General features: G+C 40.9%; 1 protein-coding gene across 1 annotated transcript in view; it reads right to left on the reverse strand.

Moving 5' to 3' along the window:
• Positions 1-21194, reverse strand: part of pxylp1 (2-phosphoxylose phosphatase 1) — a 152425-nt gene that overhangs the window by 32740 nt on the left and 98491 nt on the right. The window contains exon 3 of the mRNA XM_048604806.1: positions 19935-20096. Coding sequence (XP_048460763.1) covers positions 19935-20096 — 162 coding nt within the window. The remainder of the gene's footprint in view (positions 1-19934; positions 20097-21194) is intronic.

Raw genomic sequence — 21194 nt, forward strand, 5'->3', positions numbered from 1 at the left:
AGGGTCAATGGACTCAAAGCATTAATTCTGCTTTCTTTTACAGATGCTGCCAGATCTGCTCAGTTTCTCCAGCAATTTCTGTTTTTGTTTCAGACCAATGCAGCCAGTGAGGTAGGATGCATCATCTCCCCAAAAGATTACAAATAGATCCCACCAGGGAAGTGCTGGTGTGAAAGTGACTGGGACCCTTGAAGGTAAGTGAAATCATTTTTTTTTAAGTTTCTCAAGTTGTGAGGGTGAGAGTGGGAGAGGTGCAGCCAATGTCTCCGTGTGGTGGCTACAGAATCTTGCAAGGCTGTGATCACTCCAAGAAATAAATAACCACATTACTAACTAGCACCATGGTTTGCTTTTTGCTCAAACTGCACTAAATTACACTCATTTAACAGAAGAAAGTCTTCATTTCATCTTCTGAGAATCTGTTCAACTTCTTATCTGAAATGTCAAACAACACACAGCAGTTGTTGGTCATGCATCTGTGTCAGTACGTAAGGTGGTTCTGGAACACTTATGGTTAGAGATAACTCCTGAATTGGAGTTCCCAAAAATAAGAGGCCTTTTCACATGTGCAGTTATCCTCATTATCAGTGACTAGAAGATCAATGTGCAAGCATCTTAGTAGCAAAAAGCCAAGCTCCTTAGTGCTAGATGATGGTTTATCGCAACTTAGATGCCTGTTCATTTGCGAGAACAGTCCAACAGCTGGGTAATAGCAGAGGGAGAGTAATAGAGATAAAGACTCCAACTTACAGAAAAATGACTCATCCAGTTTGATCTCTTTAGAAGACCGCACAAGAAGCAAGTAGGGTTCCGCAGCAGCCAACCAATACAAGTGGAAGCACTGGCAGAGTCATCTCAGGACCCTGCAGCAAAAGTGCACCTGCCAAGTCCCACTTATTCCAGAGGTGTTGAATAAAACCTCTGAGTAGGTTGATTAGAAAGTATATCGACAAGTCATGGGAATTCCACTGAGAAACAGTAATGTGTTCCTCTGACTGTAATACAAATAGAAGATGCAGAGGCCTATGGTATAGGCAACACTTGCCGTGCTCTAATATGAAGAGAAGTATGCCCTGATGTATAGATACATGTGGAGTACATGTCTACACTGGGTACCTTTCTTTTTTTAGAATAGTTGAAACAGCATTAGGACCGTTGCAGTTGGGGGGCACATATTTCAGGATGGTAGCGAATGGAGGGGAAATTTGTTTCAGCACTTTAGCCTGGGCTGGTCGGAATACAGAAAGGCCCATATGACTGCTTACTCAGGAGCTTCAAAGTTTACCCATAGAATGAAAGCAATCACCATTTGATGCAACAGATTGCGCTACCAGCCACAAGCCTTGGACTTTTCTTCTTTGCAATCCACAGGAAGTATTAGAAGACCAAACTGAAAGCTGATTTGACTTTTCTGTTTGCAGCTCCAGGGAGAAAATAGTGTCAACGGACTCTTACTCTCATAACTGGATACCAAACAAGTATTGAATTAAATTCAAAAATCCATCAGAAAAATATGTGCACAAAATTATAAACAAACTTCATGTCTTCAAGCCAAAACCAGATGCACGGAATTGTCAAAAAATGAAAATCTAGTTTTAGTGCTGGAGATCATTAAAGAACAGCTGACAGGCATCTCAGTGTCTGTTTTATATAGCCATTCAGCAATTCAATACCTCCTAACCAAAAGCACATGGGGTATGAGGAGTAAGACAGACTGATGTTAATTAACATCATTTTGTATAATAATATAGCCAATGCTGCCACAAAATCATAGCATTACTTCTCTTCCACAGAATACAGAATTCAACTTTGAGTGTGTTTTCCCAGTTCTGCAGTTATAAGGCAGAAGGTGCTACCCAACTCACTGCTGCATAATTGGCTTTGTTATATTTCGGAGTCTGACATTATTTCAAATAATTATTTACATAAATATAAGAAACAAACTCTCTATTGGACAGTAACACCCTTGTAAAAGAGCATCTTAAGCATTGCAACATTGTTAAATAAAGGGCATGAATTTTTAGGATATCGACATGTCACAATGAAGAAATCAGTAAACCAGGCCAACATACTACACTGTTATATTTGCTGGTCTTCTTTATCTTAATGAAATTAAATGGATGCAAGTACTTCAGATCATTAGTCCAGAGTTGTGAGAGGTGGAAGCAGAGTAGGAATTTGATGCAGGTCTCTTTTTCCTAATTTTATGTTCCCTTTAGTGTTTTGTATCTGTTCTTTTACTGATATGCAGTACACTTTTCACATAGCAATACACTAACCTATTTCCAATTCATTTGTGTTGTACATCATTTCTGTTATATTTTATTGAATTGTGTAATTATAATTATTAAGGTTAACATGCTTAGCAGGCTACATATAATGGCCCGGATTTTCTGATTGCCAGACACTCGTTGTTCCAGTAATAGATGGGACGTGTGCATGGGAATCCACTTGTAACAGAAGGAATTGCCCGAGAAACCGAAGGTGTTGCTGGGCAATTTCTCTACACCTGGAAGACTCTGAAAGTTCTTTATTTTCAGGAAAGTTGGAGGATTCCGGTGATGTTAAGTAAATAGTTATTCTGGAAAAGTTAAATGCATAATCTAACTCTTAAGTAACTATTTAACTGATGCCTTACTTAGCTCACAGACCCAACACCACCTCTGGCAGACTGCTTGCTCTCACCCGACCCTGGCCTGACACCTCTTAGTCCTGGTCCACGCCTGATATCCCCATGCCCTGTTTCGTACCTGAAGACCCTTCCCCTGTCATTGGACAGAAACACCTTACCCCCCACTTTGCCCCTGAACCCCTTCTACTACCACTGGACAACCTTCTCCCTTTCCTCACTGCTGAACCTGACCACACCCCTGCCACTGGTGCTGAACCCCACCCTCTCTGCCTCCCACCACGACCTAGTCTAAGCAGTGAATCACTTACTGACCCACTTACCACCTTGCACCCTACCCACTTCCCAAGTGGCATTCTACAAACTTCGCAACTGACACCCTTACCATTTAGTACCCTACATACCTGCTATCCTGGCACCCAACTCCCCTACACATCTGGCTTCCCACCCCTTAGCACCATGCATGCCTAACAGCCTACACAACTGGCACACCCTAGCCCCCCTAATTCTCACCTGTCTCTTTAGCAGACTTTTCTTCCAGCACTCTTACCTTACATACTTAACGCTTGATAGCAACTACCAAAGTTGCTGCCTGGGCCCTTACGTTTCAGGATACGCTAGCTGACTGCTGTAAAAAAGGGAGCAAAGTTCACCTTGCCCTGACCTTCTGTGCAATTAGAGAATTGTCAGAATGGAAGTACGGCTCCACATTTCTGAAGGAGCCATGACCTGGAATCTCCTTCAAAAATGTGGACATCCCTGTAGATGTAAAAAAGGAATGGACTGGCAATCTGCGTGAGATTATCACTCCTCAAAAACTCCAGCCCAATAAGTTCACAATCATAGAGACACAGTCACACAGCTTACCAACCCCAGTGGTCAGGGTGAGAGTTCAAAACCAGTCCAGGCACCCCACTGGTAAAGCTTTGCAACAGTGGTTTGGTAAAGTATCATTTTTTTAGCTTGTATTTCAGATATTTCTACACAGCTTTCATGATGAAATTGAATCTGCAACTAAAAGCAAGTAACTCACTGTTATAATAAAACAAAGAACTGCGGATACTGGGGATTTAATACAAAAGCAGAATTGTTAGAGAAACTCAGCAGGTCAGGCACCAGAACCCCTACTCTGAAGAAGGATCACTGGATTCAAAATGCGAACTCTGCTTTCTATCCACAGACGCTGCCAGATGTGGTGAGTTTCTCCAGCCATTTCTATTGTTGCAACTCTCACTACTGCCTGAAAGAATACATATTTAAGCAATAAAGGTTTATACAGAAAATAATAAATGACTTTGTGCACAATTACACTGTAAATTGTGATCCTGACCTATACAGAATAGGAGCATCTAGATTCATTGTTTGGTTTTATGATGAAAGGTATATTAAATGTTATGATCATTTTTGTAAATTGGATTTCTGTTGAACATCTGCAGACGTGTGGAAATACCTTTCAGTGACTAACCACTGCAAAAATTAAATATAGAATCCATCAAACCAGGTTTCATTCTGAAGTCTGACTTGTCCTATCTTATCACTACTTGGGATCATAATAATTTGTACTGAACTATCTCCCAAACTCATGTCTATGCCCAGGCAGCAGGTGCAAGGAAAGAGTTACCTCCAAGTTGCCCTTCAAGTCGCACACCATTCTAATTTGGACACATGTTCAAACATTCCAACTTGGATATATTTTGTATTCCCTTCATTGCCGACGGGTCAAAAATCCTGAAGCTCCCTGGCCAAAGCACTGCACCATTACCTTTACCATGTGGAGTGCAGCGAAGGAAAGAACACCTTTCTGAGAGCAATGAGGGATGGACAATAAAGATCAGCACTGTTGCTGATGCTCACATGGGCAACAGAGTGAATTTTAACCCTCAAAAACAGATGTGTGGGGTTGGGCCAAATGTTAATACTTTGAAAATCTAGAACACAATTCCAATTCAGCTACACAGCCTGGCTCTGTGAAGATTCAGACCATGCATTTCATTGTAAATAGGCTAATAAACAGAGCTCCACAGTGTGAAAAACTGTTTTTACATTGTTTAAACTAATGCTTGTAAATCATAAAACATCAGGCTTGTACAGCTGGGTAAAAACCAAAGGTTGTTAAAAAGACAGAGATTTTCTATTTGATCCGTATTTTGCAAGACTGCAGCATTGATGGCACTTATGTGATGGGTCTTATACAACGTTAGAAGCATTATAAGAGTCACATTGTTTTAGGCCTTTGCAAGCTGCAGTCAGTTCTTCAGTTTAAATGAGAGAACCACAGTGTTCCCTTTCATGAACAACAACCATAGCTTCACAGCCTTTAGATGTGAAAGAAAAAAATGGAAATAAGGACAATCAAAAAATGGAAATCACTGTTTTCTATTTGATGGCCACATCCCAGGAAATATGCCTGTATTAATACAAATTAGACTCTTTATTTTTCAGTTCAATGAAAATGCATTTCTGAGGCAATTTGCATGAATACTTTTCAAACTTGCTTTTTTTATCAGGATATTGGGAATCAACATCAACTGGAAAACTTAGCTGCAAAGATCCACTTGATTAATGCTTAGAAATTATTTCCAACACAAAAATAAAACAGAGTAGACTCAATATTTAATTATGGGCTCTCAATCAGTATTTCATTGTTCCAAAACTGAAAAAGATGCAGCTTTTAATGATAGATGTACATCTTGTACTTTACTGCATAGTTGAAGCACAGTTCAGAAATGTTGGTTAAATATTTTGCTACATCTCTTCAGAATTTAGTGGCACTTTTATGCTTAGTGTTCAAATACTAATTTAAGTCATATTATTAAATTTAGTCTAAACATCATGTGTTTTACAACGTGCAGTAATTGACAGGAAAGATCAGCCATGAGTCAGAAACTCTTTTGCAGGTCACCAAAGGAATGGAACATTCTGGGTTATTTAAATAACTCAATGCTCATGGCTACTCATTTCTGAAAATCAAAGATTCTACAGACAATGCATACATGTTTGCAAGAATGATCCCAGTGTGAAGCGCTTGTCATATGATAACTCTGGGTTTGTACTGGATAGAGATTTAAAGGATGAGGGGGGAGGTGGGGGAAGAATCTCATTGAAACTTACAGAATGCTGGGAGACCTGGTTATAGAAGACATGGAGAAGATGTTTTTACTAGTAGGTGAGACTAGGACCGAGGGGACAGCCTCAGAGTGAAGGGACGATACCTTAGAACTGAGATGATGAGGAATTTCTCCAGCCAGAGGGTGGTGAATCTGTGAAATACATTGAAGGCCAATCTATTGAATAATTTTAAGACACAGATAGATAGGTTCTTGATTAGTAAGGGTATCAAAGGTTGGAGGAAGAAGGCAAGTGAATGGGGTCGAAAAACATATCAGACATGATCAAATGGCAAAGCAGACTTGATGGGCCAAATGGCATAATTCTGCTCCTATATTTTAATTTATGGTCTTATTTCTAACTCCAGGCAACCAATCTCAGAATACCACACCCTCAACATGTGAACTGTGACTGGATCCAACAGGCTGTGGTCATTCTATTCTATCTAGCTCAATTTCATAATGGGCTATGGATTGACCAACTCAAACCTCAGGGCAGCTGATAATCACATTCAAATTGAACCCACAATATCATTATGAGTATCGACATCAATGGGTGCCATTCTCATCATGGAAGCTGGGTAATAAATAAGAAAGGGTTGAAGTACAGTGGGATTCCATTTGTCCGAGATGCTTCAGTTACTGTGAAGACCTGTTACAAACTTTAGAAATAGTCATCAAACATGTTCATGTTTGCTAGAGCCCTAACAATAGAACAGGCAAAGGAAGATGTATAGACTGGAGTTTCTCAATGGCTGTACCAGCAGGCAAAGATTGGAGCAGAATGAAACAAACAATCAAATGCCTTGGTTTCCTTTATATTTGATGACTGTCTCAGATTTAGATGAGACAGGGTGCCTTTCAGCAGCTGTAACTGCAACTGAGCATTACTATTTAGAATGCATCGCCTCACCCTTATTGAGGAAATGACAGGAAAAGGTGCCCTAAAAGTCTGCCTCACTTCTCCTGACTTGATTGCCACATCTACAGGGATTGGAAATACATAAAGACACAAGTAGTAGAGTCTGGGATTGAGAATACAAGGACTCTCATAGATACACATTCAAATGAGCCACTGGAATAATGCACCGTCGTTGTCACCCAAATGAAATCAAAATTGCTGCTATGTGAGAGGCCTGGCGGGCTGGAGAGGAACAGCTCAAGGAACACTAAAACAGCTGCGTCTCGTTCTGGAAGGTAAAATCAGAAGAACACAAAGTTTTTTGCCATTGAAAGCACACGTCCTAATCAGCTTCATGAGTATCCACTTGCAATTATTGAGTATCTTACATCTCTTTTTCAAACTGGCAAGGAGCCAATAGGACACTGTGATCAATGTATATTCCCCAACTCTAGATGCTGACCATGAAACCAATGAAGCTTTCTATGCCAAACTTGACCAAGGTCTCTGTGTATTTTAAACAATATCGGGCTTATTCTTCTCAGCGCCTTCAACATCGGAGTTGGACCAGATTTCAATATCTGAAATGAAAGCATTGCTAAGGAAGAAATTTGAAAAGTCAACTCCAACAGCTTTTGTCTCCTCACCACAATCGGCAGACAAGCTCATTAGCACAAATATATTCTTTTAGCAGAAGAATAACTGCAAAACCTCATGGTAACATGCACAGTCCAAAGACTGGCACCTAATCAATTACCATCAGCATCCATGTCCGAATCACAAAGATATCTAGTTCACCAAAACAGACATAAGGGCCCAAGGACTGCTGGCCTAATCACTAACTTATTCAATCAATCATGTACATCAAGCTGGTCTCCAAATAATGGGTGCAACAGAAGAACCTTGAAATGTAAAGGGGTCTCAAGTGTAAGTGCTAAAAGGATGTTTCCCCTTGTGAACAATCTAGGAACACAGGGCATGGTCTCGGAAAAAGGGGCATAAACTTAAGACTGAGATGAGGCAGAATTGATTCTCCCAGAAGGTTGTGAGACTTTGGAACTCCTTGCCACAGAGAGCTGTGGGGGGCAGAGCCCTTGTAAATTTAAAACTCAGATGGATAGATTCTTGATCAATTAGGGAACCAAGTATTCCTGGGAAAACGCAGGAAAGTGGATATGAGGAATGTCAGATCAGCCATGATCCTGTTTGATGGTGGAGCAGGCTTGAAGGGCTGAATAGCCTTCCTCTGTTCCTATTCCATAGGGTCTTAAGAGATGTCCATGAGAAAAACATCACTGAAGCTCTGAAGGGTCCAATCAAAGTGCATGGACTCCAACAATGCTTTAAGGCAAAGGAACATTTGGATTTTCTGTCAGAAAAGATCAGGCTGGATGATGAAAGTAATCGGGATATCAATGAAATGACTGATCATAGTACAGACATTTCTGATCTCGGTAAAATTCCCCAAACTCAAATAAAAAGAAGCGAGTCTACTAATAAATTAAACAGAGGTATAAAGGTGCACACATGGCATGAGAAACAAGTGGTGGGTAAATAATACAAAGGCAATTCAACACCTTGCCGTCATGATATTTGCTGATTCTTTACTGAACCAAGATAATGTATGGCCCATCCTAAGGATGAGGGAGATGAAAGAAGAGAAATCTGTCAAAAATTATTTGAGGGAATATTTTGAATGCCTTTTCAGTCAAGTAACTCAAAAATACAGGAGGCACCTTCATGTACTGCAGTCATACCAACAACACTGCCTCCAGATGATTGTATATATTAAGTGGGAGGATGGATACGTCAACATCAGTGTCAACATCAACATTAAGAAACAGGCACCACAAGCACCGATGCTATGATCATCCACCATCAGCTTCATTATGTTAGTTATATTGTTTCGGATGTCCGTATCAGGCTCCCAAGGGAGGTTTTCTCCTTCAAGCTCAGTCAGGGCAGATGCACAAGAGGAGGACAGAAGAAGCACTTCAATGTGCTGAAAGCCAACCTGAAGACATGCAACATTAACCCCAACTCCTGGGAGACTAATGACTTGGACCATACAAGATGGAAGCAGGGTCTGTGTGAAGGATCCCAGTATATTGAACCCTAATAAAAACGTAAAAGTCAAATTCACCATAATCCTACCAGACCACAGGGCTGCTCTCTCATCAGAGAGATGACTGGTGGTGTTTTAACCTGAGGGTCACTATGCCTTGGGCAAGAGGAGAGTACTTTGTGGTATCCTCAACCAGTGCAGGAATTGAACTCATGCTGTTGGCATCGCTCTGCATCGCAAACCAGACATCCAGCCATTTGTGCTAACCGACATAATGACAAAATGAAGAGGACAAACAAGAGTGGCAAAAAGAACAAACCATTGTAAAAATCCCATATGGTAACAAAACCTATGTGCCATAAAGTCTGTAAATCATGAACTAATATCATCAGCTATCTTCTTACTCATGGAAGACACTTATCTTTGCCTGCATATTATTACCAATAGGGAAGATTGCTCCTAAACCAGTAGATTAAGATTATACGATTTTTCTTAATTAATCATCCGGTATTGCTGCCAGGATGTCATTTACATTAAAAGACCCCACCATCACTTGATTCCAGTCAAAAGTGGTGTCACTAGGAGCCTGAAAGAATAATGTGCAATAGTTCTGCTGGGTAGATTTTAAATTTTGCTTCTAGCATCAGTTTATCAAAGAATCAGGGCATGTTTTACAATTCAAATGAATGTAGCATGAAAATTTCATCTATCCACCCACCATTCCACTTTACTGAAAACCTAGTGACTGTAAATATAATGTACCATTAATGGACAGCACCCATGATCATGCTATGAAACCAAGTGATTATGCTGCTCCTGTACAGCATATGCAGTGCTTTTTGCAAAATTTGCAAAACCGAGCATTTGTATTTCTATCCAAATAGAGACGAAATGGGTAAATTATCCTCTCCTCTCAGAATTAATGAATACACTAAAATCCTGTTTCACAGAGACTACCATCATAATCTTGTCAGTGTTGGCAGTGTGAACATGACTCCTGCCCTTTCCTCTTGACCTCAGTGGATTTTTCTGGTTCAGCTAATTTAAATATTGCTTTAATTCCTGGTGTGACTTGCTGTGGCAACAGACAGCAGTTGGAACAAAACAAACGCAGAGCAAAATGGAGTGTGATCAATTGCCTCTAGGCAGCTGCAGAATGGAGAAAACATTTTACCAAGTTTAAACTTGCACTCTTGTCAAATTCACCATTTTTATTTCTATGTTGGACAGTGGCACCGAACTGCATCCAATGCTGCAACTTGCTTGGTCAGTTCAGGAATGCACTTCACTTAACCATCAAGTCCTGGAGTGGGACATGAACAAAGAGTTTCTGACTCAGGGGTAGGTCACCACTCACTGCACCACAAGACATCAACAGTGGCGCATACTTGATGGCAATCGGCAAACGGGATGATTTCTCACCTTCTCAGGCTAATGTGCACCCACACTACTCCAACTGAAGTTGGCTTCACCCAATCTAGGTGATTGTGTATATCATATTATTGACCTACTAAGCCAAATAAAACATACCAACAGATAAAATGTCACACCTCTCCCTCTTTAATCACAAACTCAATGTCCAGATTAGCCTGCTCTAAGTGCTTTACTTTAATAGATTTTATAGAATTAGCCTGGAAAAATGCAGCAGAAATCTTGTGGCACTGAAGTTCCACCCGGTTGTGTTGATACTTTTACCTGCTACACGTGACACTTTGCATCCAAAATGATATCAATGGCATGCACACACACTTTCATATAAACTATACCAAATCCCATGGCAAAGATGGGGAGAAGGAACGTCCTCAAGAGTCATAGGTCCTGGAGTGCTCAAGAATCAATTCTCTTACTTTAACCACACAAGTGACAACAGGTCAGATGATTTCACCCCACTGAGTAGGTATTAACCCACGCACAGGAAGGAAGCTTGCATGCAATAAAAGTTCTGCTTGTGACAATTAGATGTGTGATAGGTCAGATCATTTGCATGCTAAAACATTGCCATTCTTGAGGAGCCTCACACTACTTACTAAAATCTATGCTAAAGTTTATGGCAGTCTGTTGCATTCAGCTCAATTCCTGCCAGCAGATATACAAAAACCTGCCAAGGAGGAACAGGAGGGAAGAGGAAGAGGTGAATAGGTGAATGCAACCAACACTATCCTTTTCTGGCGGGAGATGTCTTAATCAGCTCCTCTGACTTCAATACCAGCAAATGTCAACCCAATTTCCCAATCAACAGCAGTGCATAATCTAAATCTTGTCACTGACCATCACAGCATCAGGTTAACTGCAACTTGAAAATAAAATAAACATTCCAAACCAAATTGTTAAACCAAACCATGCCATATAGTCAACACTTTATATCTATATGCATTCCCTTCGTAGCATTTCTTATTTACCTTTTTCCATCTTAATGCATCTATACTGTGTTACCCAGTGGCTGCAGCATGGCTGGTGGAAAGTTGCTGACTTTCAGTACAAGAAACTACAGATTTTTTTTAAGAGAAGGACTCTGGCCCAAAAAAGTCCCAGTTTTGGGTTGCATCACCTCATCATGGGAGGCAGCAGTCTGGGCTGAGTGACTATCAGCTATGGGACTGGAATTGTGACTTAACACTATGTTGATGACTGACACAACATGCTAGGCCAGGTTTGATCTCTGCTGAATTTGCTAATCTGAGGTGGGGCAACTGTGCATGGTGCTGGAAGTGCCACAGGACTGAAAAGAGGGAAAGGGTTGGAAAAAGCATGGGTTTCTATTCCTGATCACAGTGACTCATGTTGGACTGTCTGCACGTTGGTTCTGGGCAAATATGACATTGTGACCAGCTATGCCTTGCTCCCTGGTTGAGCAACACTCAGATGCTTACTCAGATTAACACAGGAAGAATGGGCACTTAACAATACTGCCGATGGACTGTTGACATGAGTGCCGTGATATTGAAACAAGATTTCTACTTTTAGTACAAAACCTAGAAAGTGAAAGTAAAACCTTTTACAAAAATAACTGGAAACAAATAACCAGAGGCTTATTAATCAGTTTTCTATTTGCAGATGACAAAATAGTAATTTGTACTTAGCCAAAGATATGCCATCCCTGTATTGCAACTGTTGGAAAATGGTTGTATTGGATTGACCCCAACAGTATGCACACAGCAAGTACCTGCTGCAATTTTAACATTGAGGCAAATACGGTGCCTTACAAATTTAGCTTGTGGATCAGGCTGCTTCTAGTCTACGTGTGTCTCCATGCACATTACAAATTTGAATATTTTACATTAAACTAATTTTATATTAACCAAGTCAAAATTTCCAAAAAAGTGTTCCAAAACTATATCCAGACTGCAGTTTATAATCATTCACCTATTTTATTATTAATAAAATTAAAGTCTTGGTTCATAATTACTTAAGATTGCAATGACAAATATGTATAGGCCTATGGATTAAATTGGATGGCAGAACAGTCCACTTAAAGCTCCAACTAACATGCTCATGAAATGGTTTCCGACCATCATTCTCAAAAGAATTGGCTGCCCCAACTGATTTTCTACCAATAACAGAAGTTTAAATTGAGGTTTTACTTTGCATTGAAGTGGACAAGTAGCACCAATGTTCAATGAACTAGTTTTGTCAAGAAAACTCTTGGCCAACTATCTGTACATTATCAAGATATCCATAATGCAAGAAATGCATTCAATAAATTGTTTGTAGGAACTCTCTAGGATGCACACAACTTATTTTTGCAAAAAGCAACCAGCAGGTTGAGTGGAAGGATGTCATTGTAAGTCCATTTTGACTATGTTTGGGCGCTTTTGACCAGAATACAAAACTATACAGGAGAAAACTGCTTCTCGTCCATAATCACAGACTTTCTGGCAAGTCTAACAATGCACCTAGCATTTAATTATACATGTGCCAGATTTTATATGTAGGCTGCCTCAAAGTCACCACCTGAGTCATCTACAGGAGAACTAGTGTGAGGTGTTGTCCATAAGTGAGCTTTCCTGCTGTCTGGTTGAAGCTCATTCATGCCTGGTGGTTTTTCACTTGTAGCTCCTTTTTTTAACCCAAGTTAATCTCTAAATTACGCACTAATGGCTGTAAAAGTGAGCAACGTATTTCTTTATCAGAACCTTCTGCCTTTACCCGACTTGCTGCTACTGCTACCTGCTCTCCTGACCATTCGTAGGTCTTGTGCATGTGAACGGAGAAAGAGATAAAGGTTCAGTAGCGGTCAAGGAATGGAGGAAGCAAGAGGTGTGTCCATAAACTATCTGGAGATTGTAGATTGGAGGAGACTATGGGATGAGGGAAAAAGAAACATGAGTATAAGGGCAGCACAGTGGCTCAGTGGTTAGCACTGCTGCCTCACAGCACCAGGGACCTGGGTTCGATTCCAACCTCGGGGAACTGTCTGCGTGGAGTTTGCACATTCTCCCCACGTCTGTGTGGGTTTCCTCCAGGTGCTCCGGTTTCCTCCCACAGTCCAAAGATGTGCAGGTTAGGTGGATTGGCCGTGCTAAATTGCCCATAGTGTTCAGGGGTGTGTACATTATATGGGTCTGGATGGGGTGTTCCAAGGATCGGTGTAGGCTTGTTGGGCCGAAGGGCCTGTTTCCACACTGTAGGGATTCTATGAGGAAAAAAAAGATGATTAGGTATGAGGATACTGTCATCTTTGAGTGTCTCAGCACTGCTACTGGTAATGGCCTCAAACATGGCCACTCCAGTGTGGACGAATGCCATCTCCTTTATTGTGGTATGGACATGCCAGCTATGCCTGTCCTGCCCATCAGCTAGGTGTTGCTGATCTGACTGTGTGTCACTTTGTTCTGAAAGACAGAAAGAAGTGTATAAATAACTGAGGTGAAATTTGTTTTTATGATGTCCTTGTTAGCCGACAGTGTTTACAAGCTGTGAGATGTGAATGTGCAGCTTGAAGCATTGCGGAGTATCTGAAGGTGAGGCATCAGTCTGATAGAGTTTCTCATAGTGAAGAGAAGGGGGTAAGAAGTCAAATTAAACAGTGTGTAAGACTCATGATTCATGAGAGCTTCCTACATTGCATCAATGTCCTTGAGAATACACCGCTTGCACTGACAGCACTAGCCCTCTGGTGCCAGTGGCTTTGTAATATTCGTCTGGAGGGCCGCTTACCCCTTTGAGGGAAGAAGGTCTCTCTCCTCCAATACAACTCATGCAATAAGGCCTTCACTACTTCATCAGAAAGCCCTTACAGCATGCTCATTGTCTTGTCATGCCATATTCGCTCCTCCTGCAGATCAGGCACTCTTTCCCGGGTATTTGCAACAACCTGTGACAACCCAAATGCTCCTCATGCTTAAGACATGCAGTATGGCTTTAAATAATGGCAGTCTTGCATAGACTTTGCCTCTATTGTGACAGTCAGCCACTCAACAACACCATCATGATTTAAATAATGCAAGGAATGGGAGAGGCCAATCTGGATTTCAATTCTGATGCTTTTTTTTGACATTTCACACAAAAGCTCTATGCTCTGAACTTGTCTCCATATCTTTACCAAATGAAGATACAATCTCTGTCTTGAAAACTTAATTGTCAGCAGTCACACCCTTTGTGGGAGAGGAGTGTCTATATTTTCCCTACCCTTTACATGAAAACGTATTTTTTAATAACAACTTATATGATAGTGCTCTAAGTTTTTCTCCACCAGAGGTACTAATTTCTCTTTATCCCCCAGTTCAAATTCCTTTACATTCTTGGAGCGTTTGATTAAATCACCCCTCAACATGCCAAATGAAAATAAAATCATAAAATTGTGTCATAGATACAGAAAAAGACATACATTTGTAAAGCAAAGATACAATCAAATTGAAGCACGTTGTACTTCTAAACCTGACTTGTTCTTCACAGGCAATAATAAATTATTAATCGAACATAAAAAAAATGCCAGCTTGTTTTCAGCAATGTTTGTGCAAATGCGTTCAACCACAAATCTTTCTTAAGAAAGATGAAATGATTAAAATTTGACTCTTGCTTTGATTTACATAAAGTTACTTGAGTAGGGTGATTAATTACTCAGACATTTATACTCCTTGCTTTGCGAGCTAAGGAATCAAAATCTAGAAAACATCAGAGTTTGGCACAAGGAGCTTGCATTTTTGTATTATCCTGCAATATGTAGTTCAGTTTTTTTCCTATTAAATTAGCCAGTTAGCAAATTTTCTTGCATACATACCTTTGGAAACCATGTGTGGAAACAATCAGGCTCATATTTGCTGATGCTGCCAATCTCTGTACACCAAGAAAGTTCTGTGCAGGTGGCAAAGGTTACAACTGCCTTCAAATTTTTGTTAGTGCAGTGGAGAAGTGCTGCAGAACTGAAGGAGTTTTCTTTTCAATAATATGTTAAAAGAGGGGCCCTCCTGCTAACTCATTTAAAGGACGAAATTAACAGAATGGAAATCAAGCAAGTTATATAATGGGTAGACTATCCACTTTGTCCGATCACCTTGCAAGCAAAAAAAAAATTACCCAACCATACCAATGTAAAGTATTGTGAATGCTGGAGTTTGAATTAAAAATAGCTGCCAGAAATACTCAGTGCCTGTGGAATGAACCAGAATTAATGCTTCAGGTTGGGGCGAGTCATCAGTGTCAGATCAGAGCTCCAATGAAAGATCATTTCAACCTACAATGATGGGCAGAATCTTTATGGTTGCCATAGTAGTCAGCAGTGGAGGCAAAGTGCACAAAATTTCAATTTAGCTGCTGGACAGTTGGCCGTGCTCAGTGACTGTGCAGATTCCAGGATCATGGTGAATCATTCAGCAAGAACAGGCAGGAGTTCTGCTGAAGGTTTACAAGTAACTTCGGGCTAAAGTGAAAAGCAGAACCACAAAGCTAATAACCTCAGGGTTACTACCTGAACCACGTGCAAATTAAGATTAGAGAGGTAAATACATGATTCAAAGATTGGTGTGTGAGAAATGGGTTTGAACTTATGGGGTGCTGGCACCAGTACTGGGGAAAGACAGAGCTGTTCCATTGGGATGGGTTTCATTTGAACCATGCTTGGGACCATGGTCCAGATGAATCATGTAATTTGGCTCGTAAGTACTTATTTAAGCTAATTCTTTGGGGGAGGGCTCAATTGAAGGCAAGTTTAAAACAACTAAAAGAAACAGATCAGAGGTTCAGGATAGTGAAGACGCAAATGATAATCAAAAAAGTGTGACAGGATGGGCTAGACAATATAAGTGGAAGAGGGTTCAGCAGAAATTAGAATAAGAAAAAGTAATAATGGTAAAAAGTCAAAACTTAAGGCTCTTTATCTGAATGCACACATCTGATTTAATAAGATAGATGAATTAACAGCACAAATAGAAACTAATGAATATGACTTGATAGCAATTACATAGGTGTAGTTACAGGATGACCAAGATAGGGAACTCAATATTCAATGGTATTTGACAGTCTAAAAAAAAAGTTAAAAGACAAAAAAGAGGAGATATTATTGTTAATAAAAGGTGTCAGTGCAGCAGCAAGTAGTGATATAGGTGCAATACATCATGATATCAATCAGTTGGCAGAGAAAAATAGCAAGCGCAAGTCACGGGTTGGAGTTGAATACATGACCCTTAAGAGTTACCTCACTGTAGAATAAATTATAAATTAAAAAATCAGAGGTGTGTAAGTAGTGCACTACAATTCTCTTGAGTGATTTTAATCTGCACATTGACTGAACAAATCAAATGACCATTTGCAGGGGAGGCAATAATTGCTGGGCTGTTAATCCAGTGACCCACGTAATGTTCTGGGGACCCGGGTTTGAATCCTGCCACAGCAGAAGGTGGAATTTGAATCAATAAAAATCTGGAATTTAAAGTCAAATGATGACAATGAATCCATTGTTGATTGTTGCAAAAATCCATCTGGTTCACTTATGTCCTTTGGGGAAGGAAACTGCCATCCTTATCTGGTCTGGCCTACATGTGACTCCAGACCCACAGCAATGTGGTTGACTCTTAATTGTCCTCTGGGCAATTACAGATGGGCACTAAATGCTGACCTATCAGCATTGCCCTCATCCCGTGAATAAATTTTAAAAATGCAGATTAGAACAAACGATGGAGAGTCTGTCCAAGTTCTGACTTCAGCATGGAGCAACTGGATTCTTCCAGAAGTCACAGGAATGTACAATGGTATTGTTCAAATGACAGGGCACTCACCCGTAACAAACGCGAACTAGTCTGGCTGGAATCTGATTGCAAGAAGGGTGTCACAGATCTGTCTGCAACATTGCTCTATCGCAAGGAAAGACCTAAGCTCCAGTACAGACGTGGGAACCAGGGCTCCTTTGATCCTCCAACAGGTGTAACTTACGTTCTATGTTCTTATGTAACCCGGTTTTGTCGACTCTGTAACACAAGTAGGTCAGTTGGGGTGCCTGGAACACACATTTTTCCCTTCTAAGGTGCACGCCCACCTGGGAGAAATGTTTAAGCATTATGTCCAAGTTCTCCAAGTGCGGTTTATTGGTCTCCGTGTTATTAGTACGTCATCCAGATAGCCCTTGTAAAATGTTCTCCATGGTCCCCTGGAAAAGAGCATAGGCTGTTGATACCCCAAATGGCAGTCTTGTATATTGGTATAAACTCTTATGGGTATTAATTATAGCGTACTTCTGGGACTGCTCATCCAGTTGCAATTGCAGGTAGACGTGGCTCATGCCCAGGTTCACAAAGGACAGCCCACCTCCCGCGTACATGTCCTGTATGTGAGGGATTGGGTATTTATCCAGCTGTGAGAAGCGGTTTACTGTTTGTGTAAAATCCCCACAAAGGCAAACTGAGCCGTCAGCCTTCGCAATCGGTACGACCAGTGCTGCTCATTCTGCAAACTGTACAGGTTTGATGATTCCTTCACCCTCCAGCCTCCTGATTTCCATCTCTACGTTCGTCCACAAGGCAAATGGCACTGGGCAGGCCTTGCAAAATCTCAGAATTACTTCCTGGTCAACATGTAAAGTGGCTTTGACCCCTCTAATAGTCCTTAGCCCTTTCTTAAAATTATTGGGTATTTCCATAGGACTTCACTGAAGCAACCATTTTCTAATCGAAAAATGTTGAGCCAATCCGGGTGAATCTTTCTCAACCAGTTCCACTCCAATAGGCTTGTGCCCGAGCCTCTTACTACCATCAGTGGTAACTGCACCAACTGCTTCTCATAGGAGGCTGGTACTGAAGTTGTACCCTTAATCTGCGATGATTCCCCAGTGTATGTTCTCAGTCTGGTCGAGGTCTTGTGCAAACTTAAGGGCTGGAGTCCCGAGTGAATCTTATTAAAGACAGATTCTGCAATCACAGATACAGCTGCACTGGTGTCGACCTCCATGGGAACTAGGTGACCATTTAACCAAACGTTAATTTTAATCAGTTCTGATTTGTATGTCACTTAGCAATTTAATTGTTCCAACCCACATGTAGGGGGACTTTCCAGGGTGTGCACTGTCCTGGGTACTGGCCTATGAGTTTTCTTACTCAAGTCAGGCCTTGGAGGACTCTTTTGCTGTCTTGAGTCCTCATACCAGCAGCAACTACAATGGCTTGCCGGCCCAAATACTGAAGCACTTTCTAGTCACTTGGCTTTGTTGTGGGGTTCTGCTGTGGGCTGGCCTAGGGTCCCTCTGTTCAGGATATGCCCTGTGTAAGGCTCTGCAATTGCCAACATTCAAGTGGTGTTCCCCAAGCTCAGTCAGACAGATGAGGGAGTCCATTTCCATTGGGATGCCCTGTAGCTTCCATCCTCCACTTGCTGCCTTTTCTAATGAAAAAGCCAGTTGTAGTGCTTGTTTGACATCCAGTTGGGCTTCATCGAGTCAGCACTTCTGCATGGTTACATCATTAATCGCACATACCAAACAGTCTCTCAGCATCTCGTTCAGGGTTGACCCAAAATCACTTGCCTCTGCCAGCTGTCTTAATCTTGTCAGAAATCCCGATACGGATTCCCCTGGTTCTCTAACAGCCAAATAAAACCAATAGTGTCTCAGGATTAGAGGAGGTTTGGGATCATAATATTCCTTAACCAACTCCGTCAACTCTTGGAAGGTTTTAGTGTCTGGTGCCTCTGGGAAAGTTAAGACCGTTATAACCGAAAATGCTGCAGGTCCACAGTCAGTCAGAAGGTTTACTCGTTGCTTTTCATCTGCCCCAATGTCATTTGCCTTGAAAAAATATTACATTCGCTCCACATATGGGGCCCAGTCTTCAACAGCAGGATTAAACAAGTCAAGCTTCCCAAATAAAGCTGTGATGCTAGAAATGCTTACCCCAACTCCAAGACAAAGTTGCAAGTGAATGTTCTTCAGACACGTATTGTTTTCTTCTGTTGCCACTGAAGTAACTGCACAGAGGCCAGCATCCCATTATCGAGTCACCCTTTATCTACTTGTGCACAATACACTGGCTGTGACCAACCAGCTTGGAGGTCAGTCCCCTGAACTGAGGAGATTCTAATCTCCTGGGTTTCTTTTAAGGGGCCAGTATCCCATCACCAAGTCACCCTTTATTTACTTGTGCACAGTACACTGCCCATATATTATGTATTTCCTTTCTTTGTTGGCTCTCCCCAGCTGTATAACCTCACATTTCTCCCATTTGCATTTTCCAAGCACTCAACAAAAGCAGTGCTATCATCCTACAGTGGACAGCCATTTTCCTCACTATCAATGATGTGGCCAACTTTTGAATCACCTGCAAATTTCCCAATCTCCCAAATTTACGTCTAATTCATTAATACATACCATAAGCAGAAAGGGACCAAAACTGAGCCCTCTGAAAATTGCTTAAAAGAAGCATCACCTCTTAAACAGTTGACTTGTAGTTTCTCCTAAAACATGTTTTAGTGAGTTTTTTTTTGTGAAGTTTGTAATCATTCCACATTTAGAAGCTGTTATTTGCACATCCTGAATTGTAAACGTAATTCTAATTGGGCATCAGTAAGATTTCCGGTGGATCCACATTAGAATCAGAATTTTAACATGTACTCTGTCATTACGACCAATGAATATAAATTAGCTATCTTCTTTTGCTGAGAGTTCAAAAGATGATGAGCAGTATTAACGAGTCTATTGTACTGTTCATGGACACAGATGCTTAATACATTTTAAATTGATTTGTAGAAGAAATCTAACATTTATTCTTAGTCTATCATTTACCAAATTACAGACTCTCATGAATATCGTACCTTCCAGGCCATGATCAGTTTTGTTTGGCATGTTGCAGTACCGATAGGCCTCATATATTGGATCCAACTTTGGAGGAGCAGTGTGCGGATTTACCAATATTCGTTTTCGGCTTTTAGCAATCATTCCATCCTCTTTTGGTTGTGTCACAGGAATCAAGTGGACTAGAATGAAAAATTAAAAAGTCACTTTTTGACATAATTGGCAACCTCCAGACATCTCTGGAAGGAAAGATTTGTTCTGGTTTAACGACAGTAATATACATGCAGTAACCAAATATTGATGTAAAAAGAAGATTTTCTATTTAGAATCAGAGAATCCTTACAGTGTGGAAGCAGGCCATTCAGCCCATCGAGTCTACGTCAACCCTCTGAAAAGCATCCCACCTCCTACCCTATCCCTGCATTTCCCACTCGAGACACTATAGGCAATTTAGCATGGCCAATTCACCTAACCTGCACATCTTTTGGACTGTGGAAGAAAACCAGAGCACCCGGAGGAAACCCACACAGATACAGGGAGAATGTGCAAACTCCACACAGACAGTCGCCTGAGGCCAGAATCGAACCCGGAACCCTGGTGCTGTGAGGCAGCAGTGCTAACCACTGAGTCACTGTGGTATTAGGTATCAGAGAACTGTTCGCCTTTAGTTTATCACTATTATATTGTTTCCTTTCCCTCAGGCAGATCTCATCATGGGAGACAATTACTCAGGCAGTGGCAATCATTAAATACTTCAGTCAAGTAACTGCTTGCAAGTGTGAAAAATGTTATAAGCATTGATCGACTATTAAAATAGGAGGAGTATCACAGCCAAATAAATCCCTGTTCCCTCTTGACATTTACGAACAAATGCAGAATACAGATCAGAAATTGGAAAAGGAGTAGACTCTCCTCCTTCTAACTAGGGCACGTGAGGATAACTGGTACTCCAGCTGAACTGAGAATTAATCTTTTCTAACCCATAAATTTCTTGGTCTATATAGCCAGGTATATCACTTAGTGTTTTCCCACTGAGCTAATTGGGGTAGCTGACATCAATGATTCTGAAGACATACCACAGGAATAAAGGGAACAGGCATGTATCTATTTTCACATATAATTCTCCTCACTAAAGCAAAAGCAGTGCATTCCTGAAATGCATCATTTCCCAACCCCCCGACCCCCACATAGACTTTTTTTTAGAATCCCTATCAGCAGTGCCACTACACAAAGATTATTAATCCTAGCTTTGGGAAGATAAGGAAAATAGAACATTGTCT

Source organism: Rhincodon typus, chromosome 13, assembly GCF_021869965.1.
Source record: "Rhincodon typus isolate 14 chromosome 13, sRhiTyp1.1, whole genome shotgun sequence".
NCBI classification, from domain to species: Eukaryota; Metazoa; Chordata; class Chondrichthyes; order Orectolobiformes; family Rhincodontidae; genus Rhincodon; species Rhincodon typus.